The sequence below is a fragment of the Lissotriton helveticus genome, chromosome 9 (assembly GCF_964261635.1).
Source record: "Lissotriton helveticus chromosome 9, aLisHel1.1, whole genome shotgun sequence".
Classification (NCBI taxonomy): domain Eukaryota; kingdom Metazoa; phylum Chordata; class Amphibia; order Caudata; family Salamandridae; genus Lissotriton; species Lissotriton helveticus.
In genome coordinates, this window is record NC_136070.1 from 265,419,923 (window position 1) to 265,443,644 (window position 23,722).

Below are 23,722 nucleotides of genomic sequence, written 5' to 3' on the forward strand. Positions count from 1 at the left end.
ATGAACGACTCCTCAGCGCCCGACATCGCCATCGCCATCCCAGAGGGCTACAAAATCATCCGAAGGGACCGCATCAACAACACAGGAGGAGGCATCGCCATCATCTACAGGGACACCATCCGCATCAAGACCGACACCGACGACACCCTGACAACCGCCGAACACCTGCACTTCCAGATCCACACGGACCCCAAGACCACCCTCAGAGGCACCCTCATCTACCGACCCCCGGGACCACGCACACAATTCAGCGAGGACATCGCCGACTTCATCAGCCCGCATGCCCTCCCCTCCGCTGACTACATCCTCCTGGGGGACATCAACTTCCACCTGGAGAACAACAACGACCGCAACACCATCACCCTGCTGGACAACCTCGCCAACCTCGGTCTCAAGCAGCTGGTGTCCAACCCCACCCACCTCGCCGGACACACACTCGACGCCGTCTTCTCATCCAGCAAAGACATCACCTTCAACCACGCCACCGGACTCCACTGGACGGACCACAGCTGCGTCAACTTCACCTTCAAAAGAACGACGATCCACCACCACCAGCAACAGGTTGCGCGAAGAAGCTGGAACAAGATCACAGCCGACCAGCTCGCCGCTTCCCTGAGCCAGCACCCTCCCGCCAGCTCAGCGAACCCCAGCCAGGCCACCGACAACCTCACGAAGTGGATCACCAACTGCGCGGACGAACTCGCCCCACTGAGGACCCCGCCCAGCAGACCCGGCAGCAAGAAGGCCCCATGGTTCACCGACGAACTCAAGAGCTCCAAGAAGAACTGCAGAGCCCTCGAGAAAGCCTGGAGAAGGGGACCAACACCGGACAACATGACCACCCTCAAGCTTGCCACCCGGAAGCACCACCAACTGATCCGCGCCACCAAGAAAACTGCATTCAAGGACCGGCTGGACATCAACGCACACAACTGCAAGGAACTCTTCAACATCGTGAAAGAGCTCTCCAGCCCCAACGCCGGAAACAACGACATCACCCCGTCGCAAGACCTCTGCAACTCCCTCGCCTCCTACTTCCACAACAAGATCGCGGACATACACAACAGCTTCAGCACTCAACCGACGCACGCCACGACCGAACCACCGCCCCCCACCACCACCCTCCGCGCCTGGACTCCGATCTGCACCGAAGACACCGTGCGCATGATGAACTCCATCCACTCCGGATCCCCATCCGACCCCTGCCCTCACCACGTCTTCAACAAGGCCGACGCTGTCATCGCACCCCACCTGCGGGACATCATCAACACATCCTTCGACACCGCCACCTTCCCGGAGAGCTGGAAGCACGCCAAACTCAGCGCCCTACTCAAGAAACCTACAGCGGACCCCACCGAACTCAAGAATTACCGCCCCATCTCGCTCCTCCCGTTCCCAGCCAAAGTCATCGAGAAGACCGTCAACAAACAGCTGGCCGCCTTCCTCGAGACGAATGGATCCCTCGACCCCTCACAGTCTGGCTTCCGTGCCAACCACAGCACCGAGACCGCCCTCATCGCCGCCACCGATGACATCCGAACCCTGATGGACAACGGAGAAACAGCGGCCCTCATCCTCCTAGACCTCTCCGCGGCATTCGACACCGTCTGCCACCGCACCCTAGTGCAGCGCCTCAGCAACGTCGGAATCCAGGAGAAGGCACTGGAATGGATCATCTCCTTCCTCGACGGAAGAACACAGAGAGTCCGTCTACCACCGTACAAGTCAGAGGCCACCGAAGGCATCTGCGGCGTCCCTCAAGGATCCTCGCTGAGCCCCACCCTCTTCAACGTCTACATGAGCCCCCTCGCGGCCATCGCACGCCAACACAACCTCAACATCATCTCCTACGCCGACGACACCCAGCTGATCCTCTCCCTGACCAACGACCCCGCCGCCGCCAGAGCCAACCTGCACGAAGGGATGACAGAAGTAGCCGAGTGGATGACGACCAGCCGCCTGAAACTGAACTCAGACAAGACGGAAGTCCTCATCCTGGGCTCCTCGCCCTCCGCCTGGGACGACTCCTGGTGGCCCCCCGCCCTGGGCACCGCACCCAAACCGACAGACCACGCACGCAACCTGGGCTTCATCCTGGACTCCTCCCTCTCCATGACCAGACAAGTCAACGCCGTCTCCGCATCCTGCTTTAACATCCTGCGCATGCTACGGAAGATCTTCCGGTGGATCCCCACCGAGACCAGGAAGACGGTCACCCAGGCCCTCGTCACCAGCCGACTGGACTACGGCAACGCCCTCTACGCCGGAACCACCGCCAAGCTCCAGAAGAGACTCCAGCGGATCCAGAACGCCTCAGCCAGACTGATCCTCGACATCCCCCGACGCAGCCACATCTCAGGACATCTAAGAGACCTGCACTGGCTCCCCGTCAACAAGAGAATCACCTTCCGTCTCCTCACCCACGCACACAAAGCCCTACACGACCAAGGCCCGAGCTACCTCAACAACCACCTCAACTTCTACGCCCCCAAACGCCACCTCCGATCGACCAACCACGCCCTCGCCGCCGTCCCCCGCATCCGAAGAGCGACAACAGGAGGAAGGTCCTTCTCCTACCTGGCCGCCAAGACCTGGAACTCCCTCCCGACCGACCTGCGCCTGACCCAAGACCACCTCTCCTTCAGGAAGAAGCTCAAGACCTGGCTGTTCGAGCAGTAGCAGCGCCCCACCCCCCCCAAGCGCCTTGAGACCCTCCGGGTAAGTAGTGCGCTCTACAAATGTCTTTGATTGATTGATTGATTGAGTGATCGTAAAGTTTGGTGCGTCCTGAAGGAACGCGCAGCCCTGTTGCAGATTCCTTCTTTGCTTCCACCAGAGAAGGGAACCCCGCATGCGAGGGGTGATCTGGATGAGGTCCTCGAATGAACCCGAGACCTGCAGTCATTGTAAGCTGAGTTCTTCTTGAAGAGGCCTCATTCTGAGACGGCAATTGGGTATCAACGGAATGCAAGACGATACCATCCCCAGAAAGGATTTGAACCGTCGGACTGAAACTGACTTTTTTGAAAGTAGATGTCGAACCATGTCCTGTATTCTGACTTGTCTTTCGTCCGACACGAAGGGTCGCCCCAAGAAAGCTCGTCTTCGGGATGGTATCAACTGGGACTTGCTGACATTGATGGAAAGGCCCAGAGATTGAAAGAGAGCTAGACACTGTTGTAAATGGTTGTGTGTGTCTGAGCAAGGACTGGCCTTGATAAGGCAGTCGTCCAAATATGGAAATATTTGTATTCCCTCCAGCCGGAGGTGTGCTGCTACCGGAGCCAGGATCTTTGTAAAGACCCTGGGTGCCGAGTGCAGTCCAAAGGGAAGGACTTTGAATTGATAATCCCTGCCAGCCACTCTGAATCGCAGGAACTTTCTGTGTCGAGGTAAGATGGGGATGTGGAAATACGCATCTTGGAGATCCAAGGTGGCCATGTAGTCTCCAGCTGATAGGAGATGCAGTATTTCCTGTAGAGATGACATTCTGAACGTTAGCTTCTTAAGATATTTGTTTAGGGCACGGAGATCCAGAATTGGACGCCATTCTCCGGACTTCTTCTTTATTAGAAAAAATCTGGAGTAGAATCCTGTTCCCTTCAGCGTTTGAGGAACCTTCTTGATTGCTCCTTTCTTCAACATCAAATTGATTTGGGTAAACAGCTCCTTTGATGAGCTGGAGGTGGTCCCCTTGGTGGAACATTCGGAGGAAACTGTTCGAATTCGAGGGCATGGCCCTTGGCCACAATGTCCAGGACCCACCTGGCCGATGTCATCGATGACCATTTTGAGTAGAATTTTGATATTTGTCCTCCAATTTTTGCATGAGATTGGGACAGAAGCGGTGGCAGGTGATAAGGCTCATTGTCGTTTATCCTTTCCGCGGAAGGCCGGTCTCCTCTTGTTCTGGGAATAATTATTGTTTCGTTGACCAAAGGACTGATAACGCTGAGTTTGATAGCGTTGATTTCCCTGCCTGAAAGAGGACTGCTGTGAATATCCGCCTCGGTTAGAGAACGATCCACGTCCTCTCGCTCCTCGAAAGGTCGACTTACGAAATTGCAGCGTGCCCAAGGATTTAGCGGTTTCTGTATCCTTTTTGATTGTCTGCAGGGCTTCTTCCACTTGCGGACCAAACAGAAATTCTCCGTCATAAGGCATATCCAATACCTTTGTTTGCACTTCTTGACGGAACGAAGTGGAGCGTAGCCAACCTTGCCTACGCAGGACAGCAGCACCTGCCAATTGCCTGAAGTCAGTTGAGGCCACATTAATAGCACAATCAATAATCTCAGCCGAGATTCTTTCACCTTCCTGTAGGATCTTTTGTGCCTCAGACTTAGAAGGTTCTGGAAGTTGGTCTATGTATGGTGAGATATCTGACCACATTTGCCGGTCATATCTGCCCAGGATGGCCAATGAGTTAGCAGCTCGGACCATGGTGGCTGCCATAGTTGAAACATGCTTGCCAATGGCATCCAGGCGCCTACCGTCTATATCAGGTGGAGCCGCGATTGGAGATGAAGGGTTCCTAGATCTCTTTTGTGCAGCTTGAACGATTACTGAATCCAGTTTTGGTTGTCCTATAAGGCAAGCAGGGGACTTCTCCGGAGCCTTATACTTTTTATCAATCCTTGGCAGGACCGGAGGAATGGAAGCCGGATTAGACATGACCTTAATCCCCTCCTTCCAAATGAAATCTATAATAGGTATAGACATTGCTTGCTTCCTTGGCTGGTCTTTAAAATCATTTAGCAAGCATTCCTGTTCTGTATGCTCCATATGAAGGTGGAAGCGTTTCGTGGCCCGCTCCATCAAAAGGTGGAATCCTCCCACGTCCACTGGAGGTGAATCTGAATTAGCCGGTGGTGATGGAGAAGGAGTTTGAACCTGGTAATCATCCCACTCCGACATCCCACCCGACATCCCGACCCAGTCGAGTCCTTGGTACGACGGTGCCTTGCGTGCCTTGAAGGGAGTCTGCAGACGGATGGAGAGAGCATGGCGGAGGACCTATGAGGCTGATTTGAAAGCCGCATATGTTGCCTCAGTCAGGTTCTATCATCGGGCTATTTGTAAGGCCCGTGCGGCATTTTACGCTGCAGAATTTCGTAACAGCTTAAATCCGTCAAAGACCATATTCAAGGCCGTGAAAGATCTTCTGGCGAAGCGGACTTCCTCTGTGGATTCGGGGTCCATCTCCCACTGCGAGTCTCTGGCATCGTACTTTCTGGGAAAGGTCCAGGCCATTTATCGGACATTCCCTAGCACAGGGACTGACCTGGGAGTCTTAGATGGGGCTTTAAGCCACCACACCCTGCACTCTTTCCCTCCCCTACTCCCGGAAGGGTTTGACAAACTTGCGTCAAAGGTCAAATCTGGCTCTCCATTGGATCCAGTAAGAGCTGCTCTGTTTAGAGATCAGGCCTTCTTGGGACGCTCGGCTGTGTGTTCCTTAGTCAACCTTTCACTGGAGTCAGGGGTAGTTCCAACGAAATGGAAGCAGGCGGTGGTTACCCCAATCCTTAAGAAGCCCACCCTGGACCCCTTGAAGCCCGAAAGTTACCGCCCGATCTCCCTGTTGCCCTGGACAGCCAAGATAATGGAGGCCCACGTCAATCTGGCCTTGTCGGGACATCTGGTCCGGTCCAATGCCCTCGACCCCACACAGAATGGCTTCCGTGCTGGGCACAGCACGGAGACAGCCCTTCTTGTGATGGTGGAGCATCTGCGAGTGGTGTTGGATACTGGTCAGACGGCGGCGCTGATACTATTAGACCTCAGCGCCGCCTTTGACACGGTGTCCCACAGTATCATGTTGCACCGGCTCGCGGAGATTGGTGTCGAGGGCCAGGCACTGCAGTGGTTCCGCTCCTTTCTCGATGGTCGATCCTTCTGTGTGGCCACCCCACCTTACAAGTCCAATTTTCAGCCGCTGGCCATGGGGGTTCCGCAGGGATCCTCGCTGAGCCCCACGTTATTCAACCTATACGTGAGACCGCTGGCTGAAGTCGCGAGGCAGTGGGGCCTTACCCTGGTCTCATATGCCGATGACACTCAGCTGGCAGTTACTCTCAGCGGGGACGCGGATTATGATGCCCCCAGGTTTCAGAGCGGACTGAAGGCGGTGGCTACCTGTTTGACAGGGAACTGTCTCCAGCTTAATGCCACCAAGACTGAGGTGATGATCATCGGAAAGAGAGTGGAATTATGGGGCGATCAATGGTGGCCGGCTGAGTTGGGACCTGTACCCATTCCTGTACCGGAATTGAAAAATCTGGGAGTCTGGTTGGATGCCGGTCTCACCTTTGTGGGCCACACTAAGAAAACAGCAGCTTGCTGCTTTGGACTTCTTAGGGGTTTAAGACCTGCCCTTAAGTTTTTTGACGCCCCAACCAGGCAGCTGGTAATCCAGGCTACTATCATCTCGCGCCTGGACTATGCCAGTTCTCTCCTGGTAGGAGCGAACCTGGCCGAAATTACCCGCTTACAACGGGTACAAAACGCCGCGGCCAGAGCAATTGTGGGCTTGCCCAGATTCTGCTCTGTGTCAAACGTCCTCAGCTCCTTGCACTGGCTTCCAGTGAGGAAGCGAATTCATTTTAAAATCCTGTGTTGGGCTTTTAAAATCTTGAAAGGCATAGGCCCCCAAATCATGTCTAGTTTTCTGTCTTTTTATGTACCCACACGTACTCTTCGGTCTCAAGGTCAGGCTCTGGTTGTAGTTCCCAGATTCAGGCTCTGTCGGGCGGGTGGACGCTCGTTTAGTGTTAAGGCTGCAATCCTTTGGAACTCCCTCCCGGCTGAAATCCGCCTGCTGGAGGACTTCATGCTCTTTCGGAAAGCTATCAAGACTTTCTTGTTTTAAAATGTTCTTCGGGGGCCTCAATGATTAGTTTCTGTTATGTTGTGTCCTACCTTGTCACTGCGCCAGGACGCTCCTTCGCTGGAGCAGCTGTGCGCATAATAAAAACCAATAACATAACATAACATAACATAACATGACACCAATGACTCGTTATCGACTTCTCCTTCTTCTCTTTCTTCTTCGTCTGAAGAACGTTGTTCGTCCAGCTGATTGGATGATGCAGGTGGAGGAGACCTTGGAGGTCTGAGGTCAGGCAAAGGCGTCTCAACCACAGGTGTAGGAGGTACAGGGCCTGCTGACTCTGATGGCGGGAAATGCCTGTAATAGTCATCTAGCATGCATTGAAGGTTGGTGAGCAATGCTATTGGCACCTGAGCTGAAGGGACATTTGTCACAGTTGATGTAATTTGCTCAGGCGAATGCTGATCTTCTTGGTCGTCTTCTTGATATTTTATATTCAATTCGGAAGGACTTGTTGCCGTTCCAAATGTTTTCTCCACAACAGAATCCTCATCACTGTCCTCAGAATCCAGGAGCTTGTCTGGAAGCTGTAGAGGAAGTTTCTGCTGTGAAATATGTAGAGGAGATAAAGGTTCCAAGGCTGAACCACGTCTCTGAAGTAAAGACGGTTTTGGCGTCGACAGAAAAGCCGTAGACGGCGACCACACTTGCAAAGTGGTACAAGAAGATAGCTGTGGCGTCGACGGGGGTTCTACCAAAGGACTCGTTGACTTGGGTTTGGCGGTAGACGACAATGAGGTCGTCGTCGACGGTACAGTTATCGTCGTCGACAATAATAGCTCTGTCGACGGTGGTGTCTTCGTCGACGGTGTTGACTTCGTCGACGGTGGTGTCTTCGTCGACGATGGTATCTTCGTCGTCATCTTCGTCGACGATGGTGTCTTCGTTGACAGTGTGGTAGTCGTCGTCGATCCCGTCGACGGTGGCTTCTTCGTCGACGGGAGAACAAGCGTCGACGGAGACGTCAACGGGATCTTCTTTAGTTTAGCCGTTGACGAGGCGCCGACGATGGCAGAAGATGAAGAATCTGCCGTCAACGAGATAGGTCTAACAGTAACATAGACAGACCATCTTCGGCGATGAAGACGCCGTCGACATAATCATCTCAGGCTTAGGAGAGGAAAAAGTTACCGTTGACGTAGACGTAGCGTCGACGGACGTCTTCGTCGACGAAGGAGTCAACGATGGTGTCGTCGACGACAGTGTCTGTTTCTGAGGTAAAGTCTTCTAAGAAGATGTTTGAGGTAACTTCTTAGTGGATTTTCTCGGGGGCGTAGATGAACCACTTTTCTCCTTAACAGGGGGAGTAGCCTTAGATGTGAAAGGCCTCTCACACCCCTTAACAGATTGTTGCTTCCTCGCAACCTTAGCCCCAGGAGAAGTTAAAACCTCATCAGCAGCTCTCTTCCTAGAGGCTGAAGTAGACCCAGAGGCAATACTACCTCAGAAGTAGGATAATCCGAATCCTTGAGCTTTTGTAGCCACAAAAGCAGGCGGCCCTCTCTGTCCCTGAGGGTCTTCTGAGGGAAGGTCCTACAGATCTTGCAGTCCTTCACTTGATGTTCAGGATACAGGCAGTAAATGCACTTCTTGTGGGGGTCTTCTTTAAAAAGCCGGAGCTTACCACAAGAGTCACAAGGCCTGAATAAAGATTTCTTGGTAGACATCTTCAAAACACTAGATTCCAGAAGGAAAATAGAGAAGTACTGAGCTACGTGTGGTAGAAAATCTGAGAGCCTGTGCCTCTGGGGAGAACCTTCTGGTGGGTGCTGTCACCTGATTGGCTGCAGTTTGGTCTATACAAAATGACTAGGATAGTCATGAGTGTGGAAGTTTTTTCTCCTGTAGCTTGGGCTACTTTTCTTTCTTGGTTGGCAATTACTGTTTTTTTCTATGATATGGCATATTATTGCTATTTTATGTACCGTGGGACTCCCACTCCAACGACGGGGAATGATTCAGGCATGTGAATCAATGAAAGACACCCCTAATAATGGAGAATCCCACTTCCAACTTAAGGATAATATGAATGTCCCTGACCTCCATATTGATTGATATGAAATGTTATTTTCATGAGCTATGAAAATTAGATACATCCAACCTACGATACTGGAAGTCCTAATGCCTTTTGCAGGGTCAGTGTCAGTTGTAAGACCTTGCAAAGCCTCATCTACATGCTTGCCAAAGAGAGTGGGGCCATCAAAAGGCATATCCAGAATCTTGGATTAGACCTCAGTAAGGAATGCTGTAGACTTTAACCAGCCTTATATTCTTAGTACAGTACCTCCGCCAGTTGGTGAAAACCTGTGTTCAAGACACGGACACAGAAAATATTGAGGTAAGATGGAAGCTCCCCTTCTTTTAGGTTTGTTTTTGCCTCTTCCTTCTTATATGGAGGAATGAGCTCCAATATAGGAGCAAAGTCATACCACATCTGGCAATCATAGCGACCTAGAATTGCCAGGGTATTGGCTGTCTTAATTGAGATTGCTGCCATAGACGAAATTCTTTGGAAATGCCAAGACCAAGGTCAGCAAATATTGGTGGGTCATCGGTCTACTCACAGCTGGGCAGAATACATCTTGTCCCAAACTGCTTTGATTGGTTCAAGCTTAACATCACTGAATGGTAGCAGAGGTTTGGATGGTGTTGAAGTGGTCTCCAATATCTGTATCAGAATACTAGATTTTGCCTCAATGGTAGGCAGCTGTAAATAATGTAGCATGTCTTTTCGAATAAGGCTAACTCAGGAGGTGCCGGTGCCGAAGGGCATATTTCTCTGTTTCCAGTGAGGTGTCAAAACTGCTGGCATTTTGAAGCGCCAAATCGTTTGCAGTGTCTGAGGGTGCAGGGGGGAGCAAACTGCATACATTGTAGAGTGAAGCAAAATAATCACTTTAGAAAAACATTTCTGAACAATAGAAAGATGACCTGTCCTGATGTTTAGGTTCCTTGCTGAAAGAGCAGTTGAATGCTGTACGTCACTGTACTGCATTTTAGGCTCTTGAAACATGCTGCACATTTAAAGAGGCCAAGTTAAATTACTTTTCTTCGTGGAAGTCAATCTATCAAAATTTTGTGCATGTTTTCTTTTTATAGTGAAAGGATTCAAACTTCATTTTAATTTCCCTAAAGTCTTACCAGTCCATTTATTTTTACTTTCTGTTTTATAAACAAGGCACAAAACATTACATTAGTTTAGATAAAGTGTTCTTTTTGAATTAAGAGTTTCTCGGATGTCACCCATTGATGCAAATATTCAGTTTATATTAATTTAATGAAGATTATATAAAGGAGAAACCAAGATGGCTATCAGGAACTAGTAGTTTAACAGACTTCGAGATAGGGCCTTAGAGTTTTTCCTGACACAATAGTATCACTGACATGTTTGGCAATTATTCAGGAGATGTCTAAAACGGATACCGACCTTTGTTACAGTGTACTTCCTTTACCAGCCTATTCTGGACCAAAGGGAGGGGACTGAAGTGTTATGCTGTGCAGATGCCTACTATTCAAAATAGGCTTTTCTTCCCCCTCCAAATCTCTGACAGAGAAGAAAAATGGCAGTAAAGAAGCACTTAATGTCTGCATGTATTTAATCTTTTGCCACACCAACTCATCATACAAAGTCTACACTAAATCATGAAAACAAGCATTTTATGAAAACAAAACACGCTATTTCCATTTGAACAACTGTAAAGCCGATAGTCTTAGCTTGCATAAATGCATTAATTATGCACTAATTCTTCTTCTTTATAAATGACCGGCTTAGCGCGCATGCCAGCACTTAGGGCTAGGCCCAGTGAGTTGATTTCAAGGACGTCTATTATCGCTGTGGATCCTTTGTTATTCTGCGCTTCTTCTGCAGGCAGGGATATCCAGGGCTAAAGACCTAGAAATTACAACAAAACATATAAGCAGACACAAATCCAAACATTACATGTTTGTCAAACTATAATAAAAAAAAAAAAAAAAAACTTAACACTAAAATAATTCATTGTGGAACTAGAAACATGTTTCAGTCCTCAGAATAAAAAAAACACCTATGCTGCCCTGAGGCACCCTTGGTTTGATGGAGAGGTGTATTTCCTGAGAATTTTGTGAGGATGGGCAGGAGGATCAAAGGAACTTCATTTTATCTTGTCTTAGCCTAACCACAGTGCTCCACAATGCATACTTGCCGTCCCACAATAGTCCCATCACATCAAGGGGAGGCATAAGCTTCAGATACCATCTCACAGCCGTTGGACATTCGACAAACTAATTATACTGTATCATTCTGTGGTCATAAATCTGGCAGTCAGAAGTCAACAATGTGTATCAAATAGAATGTAGCTGGCAACCGGGCCATCTCTCCATATTGATTAATATTTGCCAGGGGTCCCTGTGATGCCAAGCAATTTCCACACAGGTTGTTTGAAATGGATCTGGAATGGTGTCCTATCTACAAATATCTTTTGCTACATTTCTCCTACCTGAATAATACACAGTTATAGAGACAGAGATCGCAGTTGCATTTACCACTCCCAATCTCCAATGCCACAAGACTAAGGCAGATGTGTGCATCAATAAAGCATGCCTTTGGCACAAATCTAGGGTTGATGAGCATAACGGCAGCATACGTTTTCTGCTGCACAATTTAGAGACCACACTGCGGCCTCATCTTCTGTGTAAACTTGAGCAGGAATATTATAGGGCATCACTACAAAGGGCACTTTTTCTGTATTGATCCCCAACTGCCTTTAAAGAAGAAGGCACAGTAGTCTTCTGTACAATTATCAACTTCCTGCATAGAATTGTTTTAAGAAGTACTTTCCAACTTTGGTATAGTAGTTTCCAAGCTGCTTAACATCCAGTCTATGGGGGATGACCACATTCTCTCTCATTGTCCCAAATGGGTGCTGGTATGAAATGTGAATGAAGAACTGAAAACGAGACAGGCGAGAGCTAAGACTTGCTGATGTCTGGCATCAGATGGTTCTCTCAACCTCCCTCTGTGGTCTTTTCAGGGTGTTACCAGGTCCATTCCAAATCTTGCCAGCAGGCAGAGATGGTCAGATGAACAGAAGGGGTTAGGCAGGCCAACAGCTGCCCAGAGGTCTTCTTCGGAGAGAAGCGAGAGGCGTCCGATTAATCTTAGTGCTCCATTACGGTAAGGCCTTCGACCTGCAATTTACAACAGAAATGATGAACTGTAAAAAGAACACTGGAGTGGCACATGTCTTGTAAGAGCATGCAAATTACTTATTCTTCAGAAGCAAACATACCATTCACTGGGTAAAGAAAGAAGAGCATAGAGGGTACCTGCTTGAAATGCACATTATGTGAGTTTGCTCTGCAGCTATGTCCCCTTTGCAAGACGGAATTCTCTTCCTCCAGTACTAGCATTACACCAGTTTAATGGCAAACATCCGCTACAAAGGCCATGTAAACTACAGGCCAGGGTTGTAACAGTGTTCTCTGTGGGCCGGGTGATTATATCCCCAGGGAGTTAGACACTTCACAAACAAGTTCCTCAATAAAAAATCCATACTGAAGCCCAAGCATCTGGTCTATCACAGGGGAGGGATGCCTTACATAAAAACATTAATGGTGAAAGATCCCATGGACAGAAAAAGCTCTCACCAACCTATGTCTAGCAATGTATAGCTCTTTTGGGACAGAGAGTCTGCTCTATCAAATAGTATAAACTTTAAGGTACTTAAAGTGATACATGAAAGTGTTACTAACCTGTGAAAACGTTTCTCATGCACTAGTCCCTTACATTTACAAACTGGTATAATAATCTTTAAGCGTCTAGGGTGCAACTTGACACATCTCAGTAAAAATAACATACTAGCAATTTATATTAAGAGTCTACGGTGCAATTTGACACATCTCAGTACAAAAACCTACTAGCAATTTATAATCAGATTTTTTCCCCTCTTAGTGTTCCCTCGTAAAGACTCAGATTCTACAGCAACTCATCAATCCAGGTGATACTTAGATACACCTTTGAAAGACTAAAGACAGGACAGAGTACACCTTTGAAAGCCTAAAGGCAGGACAGTGTTGATGATGGGTTGCATGTGAATCTATGGATTATACCAGGCAAGGAGTGATGCACAGAGGACTATGTGAAAGATGAAGCAAGAGCAATTACACAATAGGCCCCCTGGGTTTATGGGCATATGTGTCTCTTCTGTCATTAAAAAAGAGGCCCAAAAATCTTCAAATATCTGCAATTTATCATTTAGCTTATAAACAAGGCACTCAAAGCATTCCAAGCTGTACAAGTTGTTCAACCAAGTCTGTAAGGTTGGAATCAGTGTCGACTTCCAGTTTTGAAGAATCGCCAGTTTGGCCACCCCATGGGTAGTAAAGAACCACTTATTAGCATGTTGGGTCACTGAAGGGAGGTCGGAAGTGTCGTCCAGGAGCACTAACCGGGCTGTCAAAGGTAGATAAATTGACTGACTACTAGAAAAATTGAAGCTAAGTTAAACAGGAACCATAAATGGGCCCTTGGAATTATCTTATATCTCCTAAAAACTGAAAATGAAAAATATCTGAAAAGAAAGAAAATTTTAACTATCAAAAGCTAAGGCTAGAAGACGTTCGTGTGAAAGATATTGCTATTTTATACTTCTAGGCTCTGTTTAGTTACGAAACTTTGAACAAAGACCAACACCAATAACGTTTCAGTACAAAGTAATAGCTATGAGATGCACTGCCCTTGAAAAATAACAAAGACCGGATTTAATTAATTGATATCTAGTTGTTAATTAATGGAAATTATTTGATATTTATTTTGGGTAATTGCATATTTTTTTGCGTTTTGTTTTCACTTTTAAAGGGGTAAATGGTGGGTATTAAAGACATTTTAATTACTTCATTATTAGTTGTTAATAGTAATAAGTTTTAATTGGGTTTTATTATTTTATAGTTTAATTTAGGAGTGTGTTCTGGATATTATAGTGTTATAGTGCGTATAGTCAATTCATGTTTATTAGTTTTTTCAATTAAAAATATATTTCTAATTATTAATTATCTTAATTATGGAAGTAAATTTCATTTAAAATGTTGAAATGTTCTGTTTTGGTGTGGTGTTATAGGGTGGGAAAAAGAAATACATTTATGGATTAATACATTTTTCTGTTTGTAAATATTTTCTAGTTTACATTTTATTTATTTATTTATTATGTTATTGTATATAATATTTGTAGGTTTTGTTAATATGTAATTAATAGTATATGGTTTCTTTTTATATATTTAATATATTTGATTTTTCATTTTTTAAATATTGTTTATTTATTTTTATGATATTTTTAGTATATATATATATATATATATATATATATATATATATATATATATATATATATATATATATATATATATATATATATATATATATATATATATATATATATATATATATTACCTACTGCCGGTCGCCAGTAGGTATATATAGTTAGGATTTTTTCTCTATGGGTTTTTTGAAAATTCTATGTCTAATAACTTTGGCGTTTGTGGACGGAATTGGCTGAAATTTTCAGGAAAATGGCACATTTTGTTTCTGAGCAGCCCCTGAAAATTGGGGGGGGGTTCGTCCAGGGGGGGTCGAGAAAAAAGGGGGGTCCCAAAACGTGTTTTTAACATTGAGTTTTCCATAGAGCGGTTGGCCTCACTTTTAGCCCGAACGGCTGAATGGATTTGCACGAAACTTGGCAAAATTGTAGGGACTGGTAGCCCGATGTGCCTTTTGTAGGTCTCAATATATGTGCTACAGTGGATTTTGAGAAATTAACGTTTAAAAAAAGATATATAGGGGGGAGGAGCCTAGCCTGCAGCCATGATGGCCGCCTAATCCTTCGGCTCCGCCGACCTTCTCGCTTCCCTCCCGCCCCGCGACCTATCCTGGCATTGGTCCTGATCCTGCGTGCTGTTTTCGGGCGCGGGAGGTGACCCCGACTCCGCTGGTGTGTTTCTTCCGTCGCTCCATGCGGCAACAGCGGCTGGGCGCCCTCGCCTTCTCCCGGACGCTGCCTGGTGTGGACGGGTCTTTGTTCTCCGGGTGCGGCCGCCATCGCACGCAACAACAGCGGCCGCTGTACTTGGCACCGGACCAGCCGACGGAGTGCAGTGGCTGCATTCCGTGTTTTCCATCTCACCGCTCTGCCCCTTTATGCGAAGGGGATACATTGGCGGCGATTGCGACAATGTTACACCGCCCGGGCTCCTGTAAGCCTTTGTGCGTCTCTGATCTCGTTAAGTGATGCAGAGGGAGCCATTTTGAAGTCGGAGCTATCGGAGCTCGTTTTTCATGGTCCCGGGCTATAGTTGGTGACATGGCTGCTACAGTCGCCGCGCTTACGCCTGCTTGGTGTGACATGGGCGGTGAGCCCCTCGTCCCCCCGGACCGATGGTTTTCTGCAGTGTGCGGGCGTGGTGCACAGTGTGGGGATGGTACCATGGACGGCCAGTCTTGTGGGCGGCTCCAGGTTTCCGAGCCCCGTGTGAGTAGCTCTGTTGCATCCTTCCCTCCTGAGGCGCCAGTGCAGATTACGGACATTCTGAGTGCCCTGGATGATCTTCATACTGCTTTGTGTACCACGGCCTGTGACCTAGGGCGCAGTCTGGATGCTGTTCTCTCTATTGTGACTTTGCCTGCCCACGCACATTTGCGACTGCGTGGCTCTGGGCCTCATCCTGTACCTGACTCCTGTGGACTGCCCGCCCAGATGTGCACGGGGGTGCCGGTGGTCTGCGCTCTCGATGCCCCCTTGATGCGGCCCGCGACGGGGGGTCCGCGGTCTGATGTCGGGGTGCTTGCTCAGTGTGTGGGGCCTCGTCCACGGACGCCATCTTTGGACACTCCATTCTTGGTGATTAGAGGCACTTCCTATGCTCTTCTGCGGCTGCTGGTGCCGCCCGGGCCGGGCGGGCTGTTCCAGGGTGGTGTTAACCTTTTTATCGCTGGTGCACGTAAGACATTGTTTTGGACAGACTTTATTGGATGGCGCTCTGATTTACTGGGATCGCACGGTTTGTTTGTTCCGCTCAAGATGACTCTGGTGCTGCTGGACCACGTCGACGCTTTGGATCGCAGGGGACAGGGCTGAACTTTCCCTCTCAATCACCGTGATGCCGTAAAACTGTTGGGACTTAAGATGGTGAACGGTACTGTGAAGCTGGACTTGGTCGTAATGCCGGGCGGCGGGGGGTGGGGTGGGGGTGTCTCCTCATGTGCTTATACTGTTGTTGCTCGTGCCGCTGGGGTGTTGATTGATAGCCGGGGATGTGATGCATTCTGTTTGTGTTGACGATGGGGTCTAGGGTTGGGCGGCCTGAGTATTGAATTCCGAGAGTGGGTTCGTTTCTCTCCTCCTCCATTCTTTTATATAATCTTTTATATAAATTTCCCTACTGTGGGGCAGTTCCGGGGCGACAGGCACGCTGTTAGTGGGTTAGGCCGTAGCCATTACAGGGGTGCAGGGTGGTGGGTGTGGGGGGGGTTTGTTATTTTAGTTTGTTTTGTTCTATGGTCCCTATCGCTCTTTTCCGGCTTTGGGAGGGTTCTTTCCTCTTAGTGGGGTAGGCTGTTTCGGGTCCTTACAACCTTTGTTTTCTTATGTTTCATCGGATCTTTGCTTCTTGTCCCTGGGATGGGCTTTCTGGGCTTACGCTTCCCACTGTTGTTGTGTGAATTGCTGCCTATTGCTCCTGTATAGTTTTTGCATGTATAGCCCACCACTATTTATGTATGGGGCACGCCCCTCTTGCCGCGTTTCTTTTGGGGCTCTAAATGTGCGGTGTCTACTCCTTCCTGTTGCAGCCCCCTCGCTCCCTTTTGCTTTAAAAATGTAAAACCTCCTCTCCTGAGTTGCGCGCCCCACTGTCGTTTTTGGCGTCCTTTTCAATATCCTGATTGTATATTGATATGTGGTTCTCTATTATTCTCGTCTATTTTTGCGGCCGGCCATGATGGTTGTGGGCCTGCGCATGTATCTCCTGTTTTTTGTCTCAATAAAGGTTTTCAAAAAAAAAAAAAAAAAAAAAAAAGATATATATCTGTAACAGCGGACCGGGCAGCGCTCCAGGACGCGTACTTTTCGCGCAACCGAGCTTTGTGAAGCGAAGCTGATTGGTTCTCCGGCGTCTGTCAACATTCCAAACAGTCCGTAGCGGCCGCCATCTTGTCTCTCGGTAGGATCGAGAGACAAGCAGAGGCCAAAGCGAAGGGGCAAATGACCATAAGGGGGAATAGTAGATCCTCGCTGACCCCCTAGGTTTGATGTGGAGGTTTTAAAAGGGCCCCGCGGGGCAAAAAAAAATAATAATAATAATAATCGAACGGCTGAATGGATTTGCACGAAACTTGGCAAAATTGTAGGGACTGGTAGCCCGATGTGCCTTTGCTAGGTCTCAATATATGTGCTTCAGTGGATTTTGAGAAATTAACGTTCAAAAAAAGATATATATCTGTAACAGCGCACCGCTTCGCGTACTTTTCGCGTTACGGAGCTTTGCGAAGCGAAGCTGATTGGCTCTCCGGTGTCTGTAAACATTCCAAACAGTCCGTAGCGGCCGCCATCTTGTCTCTCGGTAGGATCGAGAGACAAGAGGAGGCCAAAGCGAAGGGGCAAATGACCATAAGGGGGCATAGTAGATCCTCGCTGACCCCCTAGGTTTGATGTGGAGGTTTTAAAAGGGCCCCGCGGGGCAAAAAAAAATAATAATAATCGAACGGCTGAATGGATTTGCACGAAACTTGGTAAAATATTAGGGACTGGTAGCCCGATGTGCCTTTGCTAGGTCTCAATATATGTGCTTCAGTGCATTTTGAGAAATTAACGTTCAAAAACAAGATATATATCTGTAACAGCGCTCCGCTTCGCGGAGATAAAATTATATCTGTATTACCTAGCTGTTGCTAACACCAGTTAGCGACGGCTAGTAGGAGATAGCGACCATCTTGGGCCCCACTTTGCATGTGAGTGATATTTATCACTAATGACATGCAAAGTGGGCATGCCAAGATGTTAGCGACTGGAAACAGTCGCTAACATCGCTATCTCCTATTATCAACTTTTGGAAATATTCGAGATAAGCGCGAATATCTCCAAAAAGTAACAGCTGCCCTGAGCAGTTCTTAGCCATGTTATCCAATGGGAGGTGGATAACATGGCTAAGAGCATTAGCTCGGTAATGCATGAATATCGCTGAGTTTTCAGCGATATTAATGCATTGCGGTCGTTTTTTATCGTATTTGCGATAAACCTTGATAATAGCAAGGTTTATCTGCGATAATTTCTGACGGTAAAAAAATCTTTGCAATGCATCGTTAGGGATAAATATCGCTTAACTTTGGTAATATGCCCCAACGTCTGTTAACGTTCGATTCGAAGGAAATCAGGAAGTGTTGAAAAACATTGTCTGCGCCATCTTGTCTTTTTTCAAATGCCACACTTTTGTCGTGCACGGCAGCCATTTTAGATGCCTTGACCAGACCCACTCTGTGCACGCTGTCGATCCTTAGCATGGCTCCCCACCCTCGCAAGCATCTCACCCAGGCAGTGGTCACCCCCGCTCTCTGTCTTATGCATGGGTAATAAACCTCCCCCCATCTGCGCTGCTCTTCCCTGAGAATCACACCCTGTGCCCGCCCGACACCTCCCTTTCGCCCTATTCACTACCGCACCCTCTGACACTCCTTTTCCTCTGTGTCCGATTGTCCAGGCCGGTCCTAGGCTATCAGCTAGCCCTGCAGATGTAGTTTATGGCCACAGCTGTAAAGAATCACCCCTCTTCAAAGGAGTTATAGTAGATCAAGGCCCACACTCGATGAGATCCGTCACAGCAGAAGCGTTGCTATTATCTGAAAACCATCCTGTATTGTGATTGGGGGGGGGACCGAGCGTGAAGCGGAAGATTCCAGGGATGACTCTTTGTACATCAAAGTTTTTACAATTATGTGTCACATTAAAAATATATAGCACTCCGACAAAGTAGTAAGATTATAAAACTTTAATAATTTATCAATATATACAAGAAAACAAAAATAGTAATAACATATAAACATTTTTAGGGAAAAACAACGAAGTAGCGGTCGGCTGTGCGAATAGTCCCAACGCAGCACAACGTCCAGATTTCCGCCGTGGGGCGTCGCGGGGGGTGGGTCATCAGTAGCAAACTGTTGTGCGAATAGTTCCAAGGCAGCAGAACGCGCCGAAATCTAGATGACACGAAAGTGATGTCTAGTAAGTTGCCACCCAGCAAATAACGGCGTGGGGCGTCGCGGGGTCATCAGTAGCAAACTGTTGTGCGAATAGTTCCAAGGCAGCAGAACGATGGCACCAAGGTGATGTCCAGTAAGTTGCCGCACTGGTTTTGGTATCCTACAATGCTGCTCCGAATAACGGCGTGGGGCGCCCCGGGGGAGGCGGCGTGAACGGGCCTCTCCAGGTGGAGTGTCATCTGTTGTAGTGGGGCGCCCCTTTACCGTTTCAGTTGCCATTCCGTCCGTTTTTGGTCCACTGTGTCAAAAGCCGCAATTCAGCTGAGTTGCGCCCACTCTTGCGGTGCAGCGATAGGCGGCTGTCACAGGACTCTCAAAATGGCGGCAGGCTCTTTCCTTTTTGGGCCTGGTCCACTGAAATGGCCCTGGGACACCTTGGAAATCGGATGCTTGTCTGCTAGGTCTTGGACCCCATTCTCGAAAGCGTCCCCTCCGCCTTGAGAATTCATCAAAAGTTTTGGGGGCCCGACTCCTGCAGGCTTCTGGTGGGGAGCGGCTGCCATGATTGCTCGCGGAATGACCACGACGGAGCTACGAGATGGTGGTGCTCTCATGCTGACGCCAGTTTAGTCTGAAACATCCAGAAACAAGGTGGGGCTTTCATCGTTTGGGAAAAAAAAAAAGTTTTCATCCAATGAAAAGTGTTGTTTTTAGGTCATATGATCAAGCCTTCCATCATTAGGAAACCAAAAGTAAAATGAACCAATGAAAAGTTTTATAAACAAGTCACATGACCTGTTATGCGGCATAGGGTATAAAATGCGGAGAAAATACGTTGGCACGTGAGGCGGCGTCAGTAGCGGACCGATGTGCGAATAGGCCGAAGGCAATACAACGCGCCAAGATCCGGATGGCACCGAGGTGGTGTCCAGCAAGTTGCAGCACTGGTGTGGCCATCCTACAATGCTGAAAGTCGGCGTGGGGCGCCCCGTTGGCCTGTGAGTTTGCGTCAGTAGCGGACCGATGTGCGAATAGGCCGAAGGCAGCACAACGCGCCAAGATCCGGATGGCACCGAGGTGGTGTCTAGTAAGTTGCCGCACTGGTGTGGCCATCCAACAATGCTGAAAGTCGGCGTGGGGCGCCCCGTTGGCCTGTGAGTTTGCGTCAGTAGCGGACCGATGTGCGAATAGGCCGAAGGCAGCACAACGCGCCAAGATCCGGATGGCACCGAGGTGGTGTCTAGTAAGTTGCCGCACTGGTGTGGCCATCCTACAATGCTGAAAGTCGGCGTGGGGCGCCCCGTTGGCCTGTGAGATGGCGTCAGTAGCGGACCGATGTGTGAATGGGGCCGAAGGCAGTGCAACAATATTTTCGGAATAGAAGACACCACTAGGCGCTGAGATGCCAAGATCCGGATGGCACCGAGGTGGTGTGTAGCAAGTTGCCGCACTGGTGTGGCCATCCTACAATGCTGAAAGTCGGCGTGGGGCGCCCCGTTGGCCTGTGAGTTTGCGTCAGTAGCGGACCGATGTGCGAATGGGGCCAAAGGCAGCGCAACAATAGTTTCTGACTGACACCACAAGGCGCTGAGATGCCAAGATCCGGATGGCACCGAGGTGGTGTCATAGTTGAGAGTTCTGAGCAGCGGTTGTAACACTGTCTGAAGCTTATTTGCAGCTGCTGCAGCTTCACTACGCGTCAAGATCCGGATGGCACCGAGGTGGTGTCTAGTAAGGTGCACTGGTGTGGCCATCCTACAATGCTGAAAGTCGGCGTGGGGCGCCCCGTTGGCCTGTGAGTTTGCGTCAGTAGCGGACCGATGTGCGAATAGGCCGAAGGCAGCACAACGCGCCAAGATCCGGATGGCACCGAGGTGGTGTCTAGTAAGTTGTCGCACTTCTGTGGCCATCCTACAATGTTGAAAGTCGGCGTGGGGCGCCCCGTTGGCCTGTGAGATGGCGTCAGTAGCGGACCGATGTGCGAATGGGGCCAAAGGCAGCGCAACAATATTTTCTGATTTGAAGACACCACAAGGCGCTGAGATGCCAAGATCCGGATGGCACCGAGGTGGTGTCTAGCAAGTTGTGGCACTGGTGTGGCCATCGTACAATGGTAAAAGTCGGCGTGGGGCGCCCTGTTGGCCTGTGAGATGGTGTCAGTAGCGGACTGATGTGCGAATGGGGCCAAAGGCAGCGCAACAATATTTTCTGACTGACACCACAAGGCGCTGAGATGCCAAGATCCGGATGGCACCGAGGTGATGTCTAAGTTGCGGACTGATGTGCGAATGGGGCCAAAGGCAGCGTAACAATATTTTTTGTATGGAAGATACCACTAGGCGTTGAGATGCCAAGATTCGGATGGCACCGAGGTGATGTCTAGCAAGTTGCTGTACTGGTGTGGTCATCCTACAATGCTGAAACTCGGCGTGGGTCGCCCCATTAGCCTGTGAGATGGCGTCAGTAGCGGACCGATGTGCGAATAGGCCGAAGGCAGCACAACGCGCCAAGATCCGGATGTCACCGTGGTGGTTTCATAGTTGAGAGGCACTTCATCTGCAGTGGGGCGCCGAGATCCGGATGGCACCGAGGTGATGTCTAGCAAGTTGCTGTACTGGTGTGGTCATTCTACAATGCTGAAAGTCGGCGTGGGGCGCCCCATTAGCCTGTGAGATGGCGTCAGTAGCGGACTGATGTGCGAATGGGGCCAAAGGCAGCGCAACAATATTTTCTGAAGAGAAGACACCAAAAGGTGCTGACATTCCAAGATCCGGATGGCACCGAGGTGGTGTCTAGCAAGCTATGCAGTTGAGTTGTGTGCGCACTTGCGGCGAATAGGTCGAAGGCAGCATAACAATGTTTTCTGAATAGAAGACACCACAAGGCGTTGAGATTCGGTTACCACCGAGGTGATGTCTAGCAAGTTGCCGCACTGGTGTGGCCATCCTACAATACTGCTCCGAATAACGGCGTGGGGTGCCCGAAGGGGGGGGAGCCGGCGTGAATGGGCCTTCCTAGGTGGAGGCTCGTCTGCTGTAGTGGGGCGCCCCTTTACCGTTTCAGTTGCCATTCAGCTGAGTTTCGGCTGCTCTTGATGCTACAGAGACAGGCGGCTGCAAGAGGACTCTCAAAATGGCGGCCTGTTCTTTGGATTTGGGCCTGGTCCACTAAAATGGCCCTGGGACACCTTAGAACTCGGACGCTAGATTTTTTTTCCCTTTCCTGTACATGCAAAAAAAGGTAAATGCCCGGTACGTTACACGCTTCATCTGCCACGATGAACTCTCCAGAGGAACCGAAAAAAAATATAGTTGTGGTAACTATACCATGCATCGTCATATGGAGAGGTGGCACCAATTAATTATAGTGCTGCATAAAAGAGAGATTTGGAGGAGAACCCCTGACCTGCTAGTACATTCATCAAAGAAGTGGCACTGAGAGCTTCAGAGGCAAGGGAAACGGTCCCAAATATTTAGAAGAACTTTGGAAAGATTAAAATGACATGTTTAGATTGTGGCAAATTAATTTCATGTGGACAGATGAGTGTTACTCTAATAAATACAGCATATGAACATCATCATAGTCGATGGTTGGTAGAGACATTTTGACTATATCCTGGACCTGCCCGTCCTCGCCCAAAATGGCGCCGGAATAAATGGGACTCGTAACTCCTTGTTGTGTACTGGTTGCAGAACCTTGAAATCACGAGATACGTATGCAGTTTTGAAGCACATGGCGGGCGGGGACGAGAATTGATTGAATATTTCGACATCCCTATTGATATTAAGTTCTGATGTGTTATTGATTACTGTACTGTTGAAAGTTCGAATTAACGTCACCCATGGTACTTGCCCGCAAATGTATATCTAGATAATTTTATTGTAACTGGCCCTGTCGTATTTTAATTATAAAATGTACGTCCACCGATTCCGTAACTGTTATACACCTTAGTTCTTGCAACCTAATGGCCCGCCCGTTACGTTCCTCTACAGTGTAAATGTCTATTCATCATATACGATTACAGTTTGCTCCGTGGCAGGCCCACGTGGTTATAGGCTCGTATTTGTATCATGAAATTTTCACAATAAAGGTTTTTAAAAGAAAACATGGTAGTAGTATATACATTGGTAAAGTTTTTAATAATAGTGACTGTTTTAGAATCATTAAAAGGCAAGTGAAATAAAGCAGACCAATTACATGAAGGGTAAAAGGTATAATACGAAGGAACGCAGTAAAGATAAATGGTCAAGGGCTGTTGTGTTTTCTATTCCTGCAACATAAAGTGATCGATAAGAATCTCATATTCAGGCGTATCGGCGACTAAGACAGCAGGTCGACCCTCTTTTGCTCAACGGCTCCGTCATGGGACGAAGAAACGCTCTTTTTCTCGAAAAAAGAATATATTTTACTTGCAGGACAGTTGTAAAATTTCCGGGAAAGTACATTAGCCTGGAACATTATAACATATATTTAAGAAAAAATAATGTTCGGAAGTAATGAAAAGCGTAATTTTTAGGTCATATGACCAAGCCTTTCATCATTACAATAAGAAAAGTAAAATGAACCAATGAAAAGTTTTATTAACAAGTCACATGACTTGTTATGCTTAC

At 48.3% G+C, this 23,722-nt stretch overlaps 1 protein-coding gene across 2 annotated transcripts in view; it reads right to left on the bottom strand.

Moving 5' to 3' along the window:
* Positions 1–10,470: 10,470 nt before the first annotated feature.
* Positions 10,471–23,722, bottom strand: part of ANGEL1 (angel homolog 1) — a 348,097-nt gene continuing 334,845 nt past the window's right edge. For both annotated transcript variants that reach the window (XM_078659942.1, XM_078659943.1), the window contains exon 10: positions 10,471–12,058. In XM_078659942.1, the coding sequence (XP_078516068.1) occupies positions 11,898–12,058 (161 nt within the window). In that variant the 3' untranslated portion in view covers positions 10,471–11,897. The remainder of the gene's footprint in view (positions 12,059–23,722) is intronic.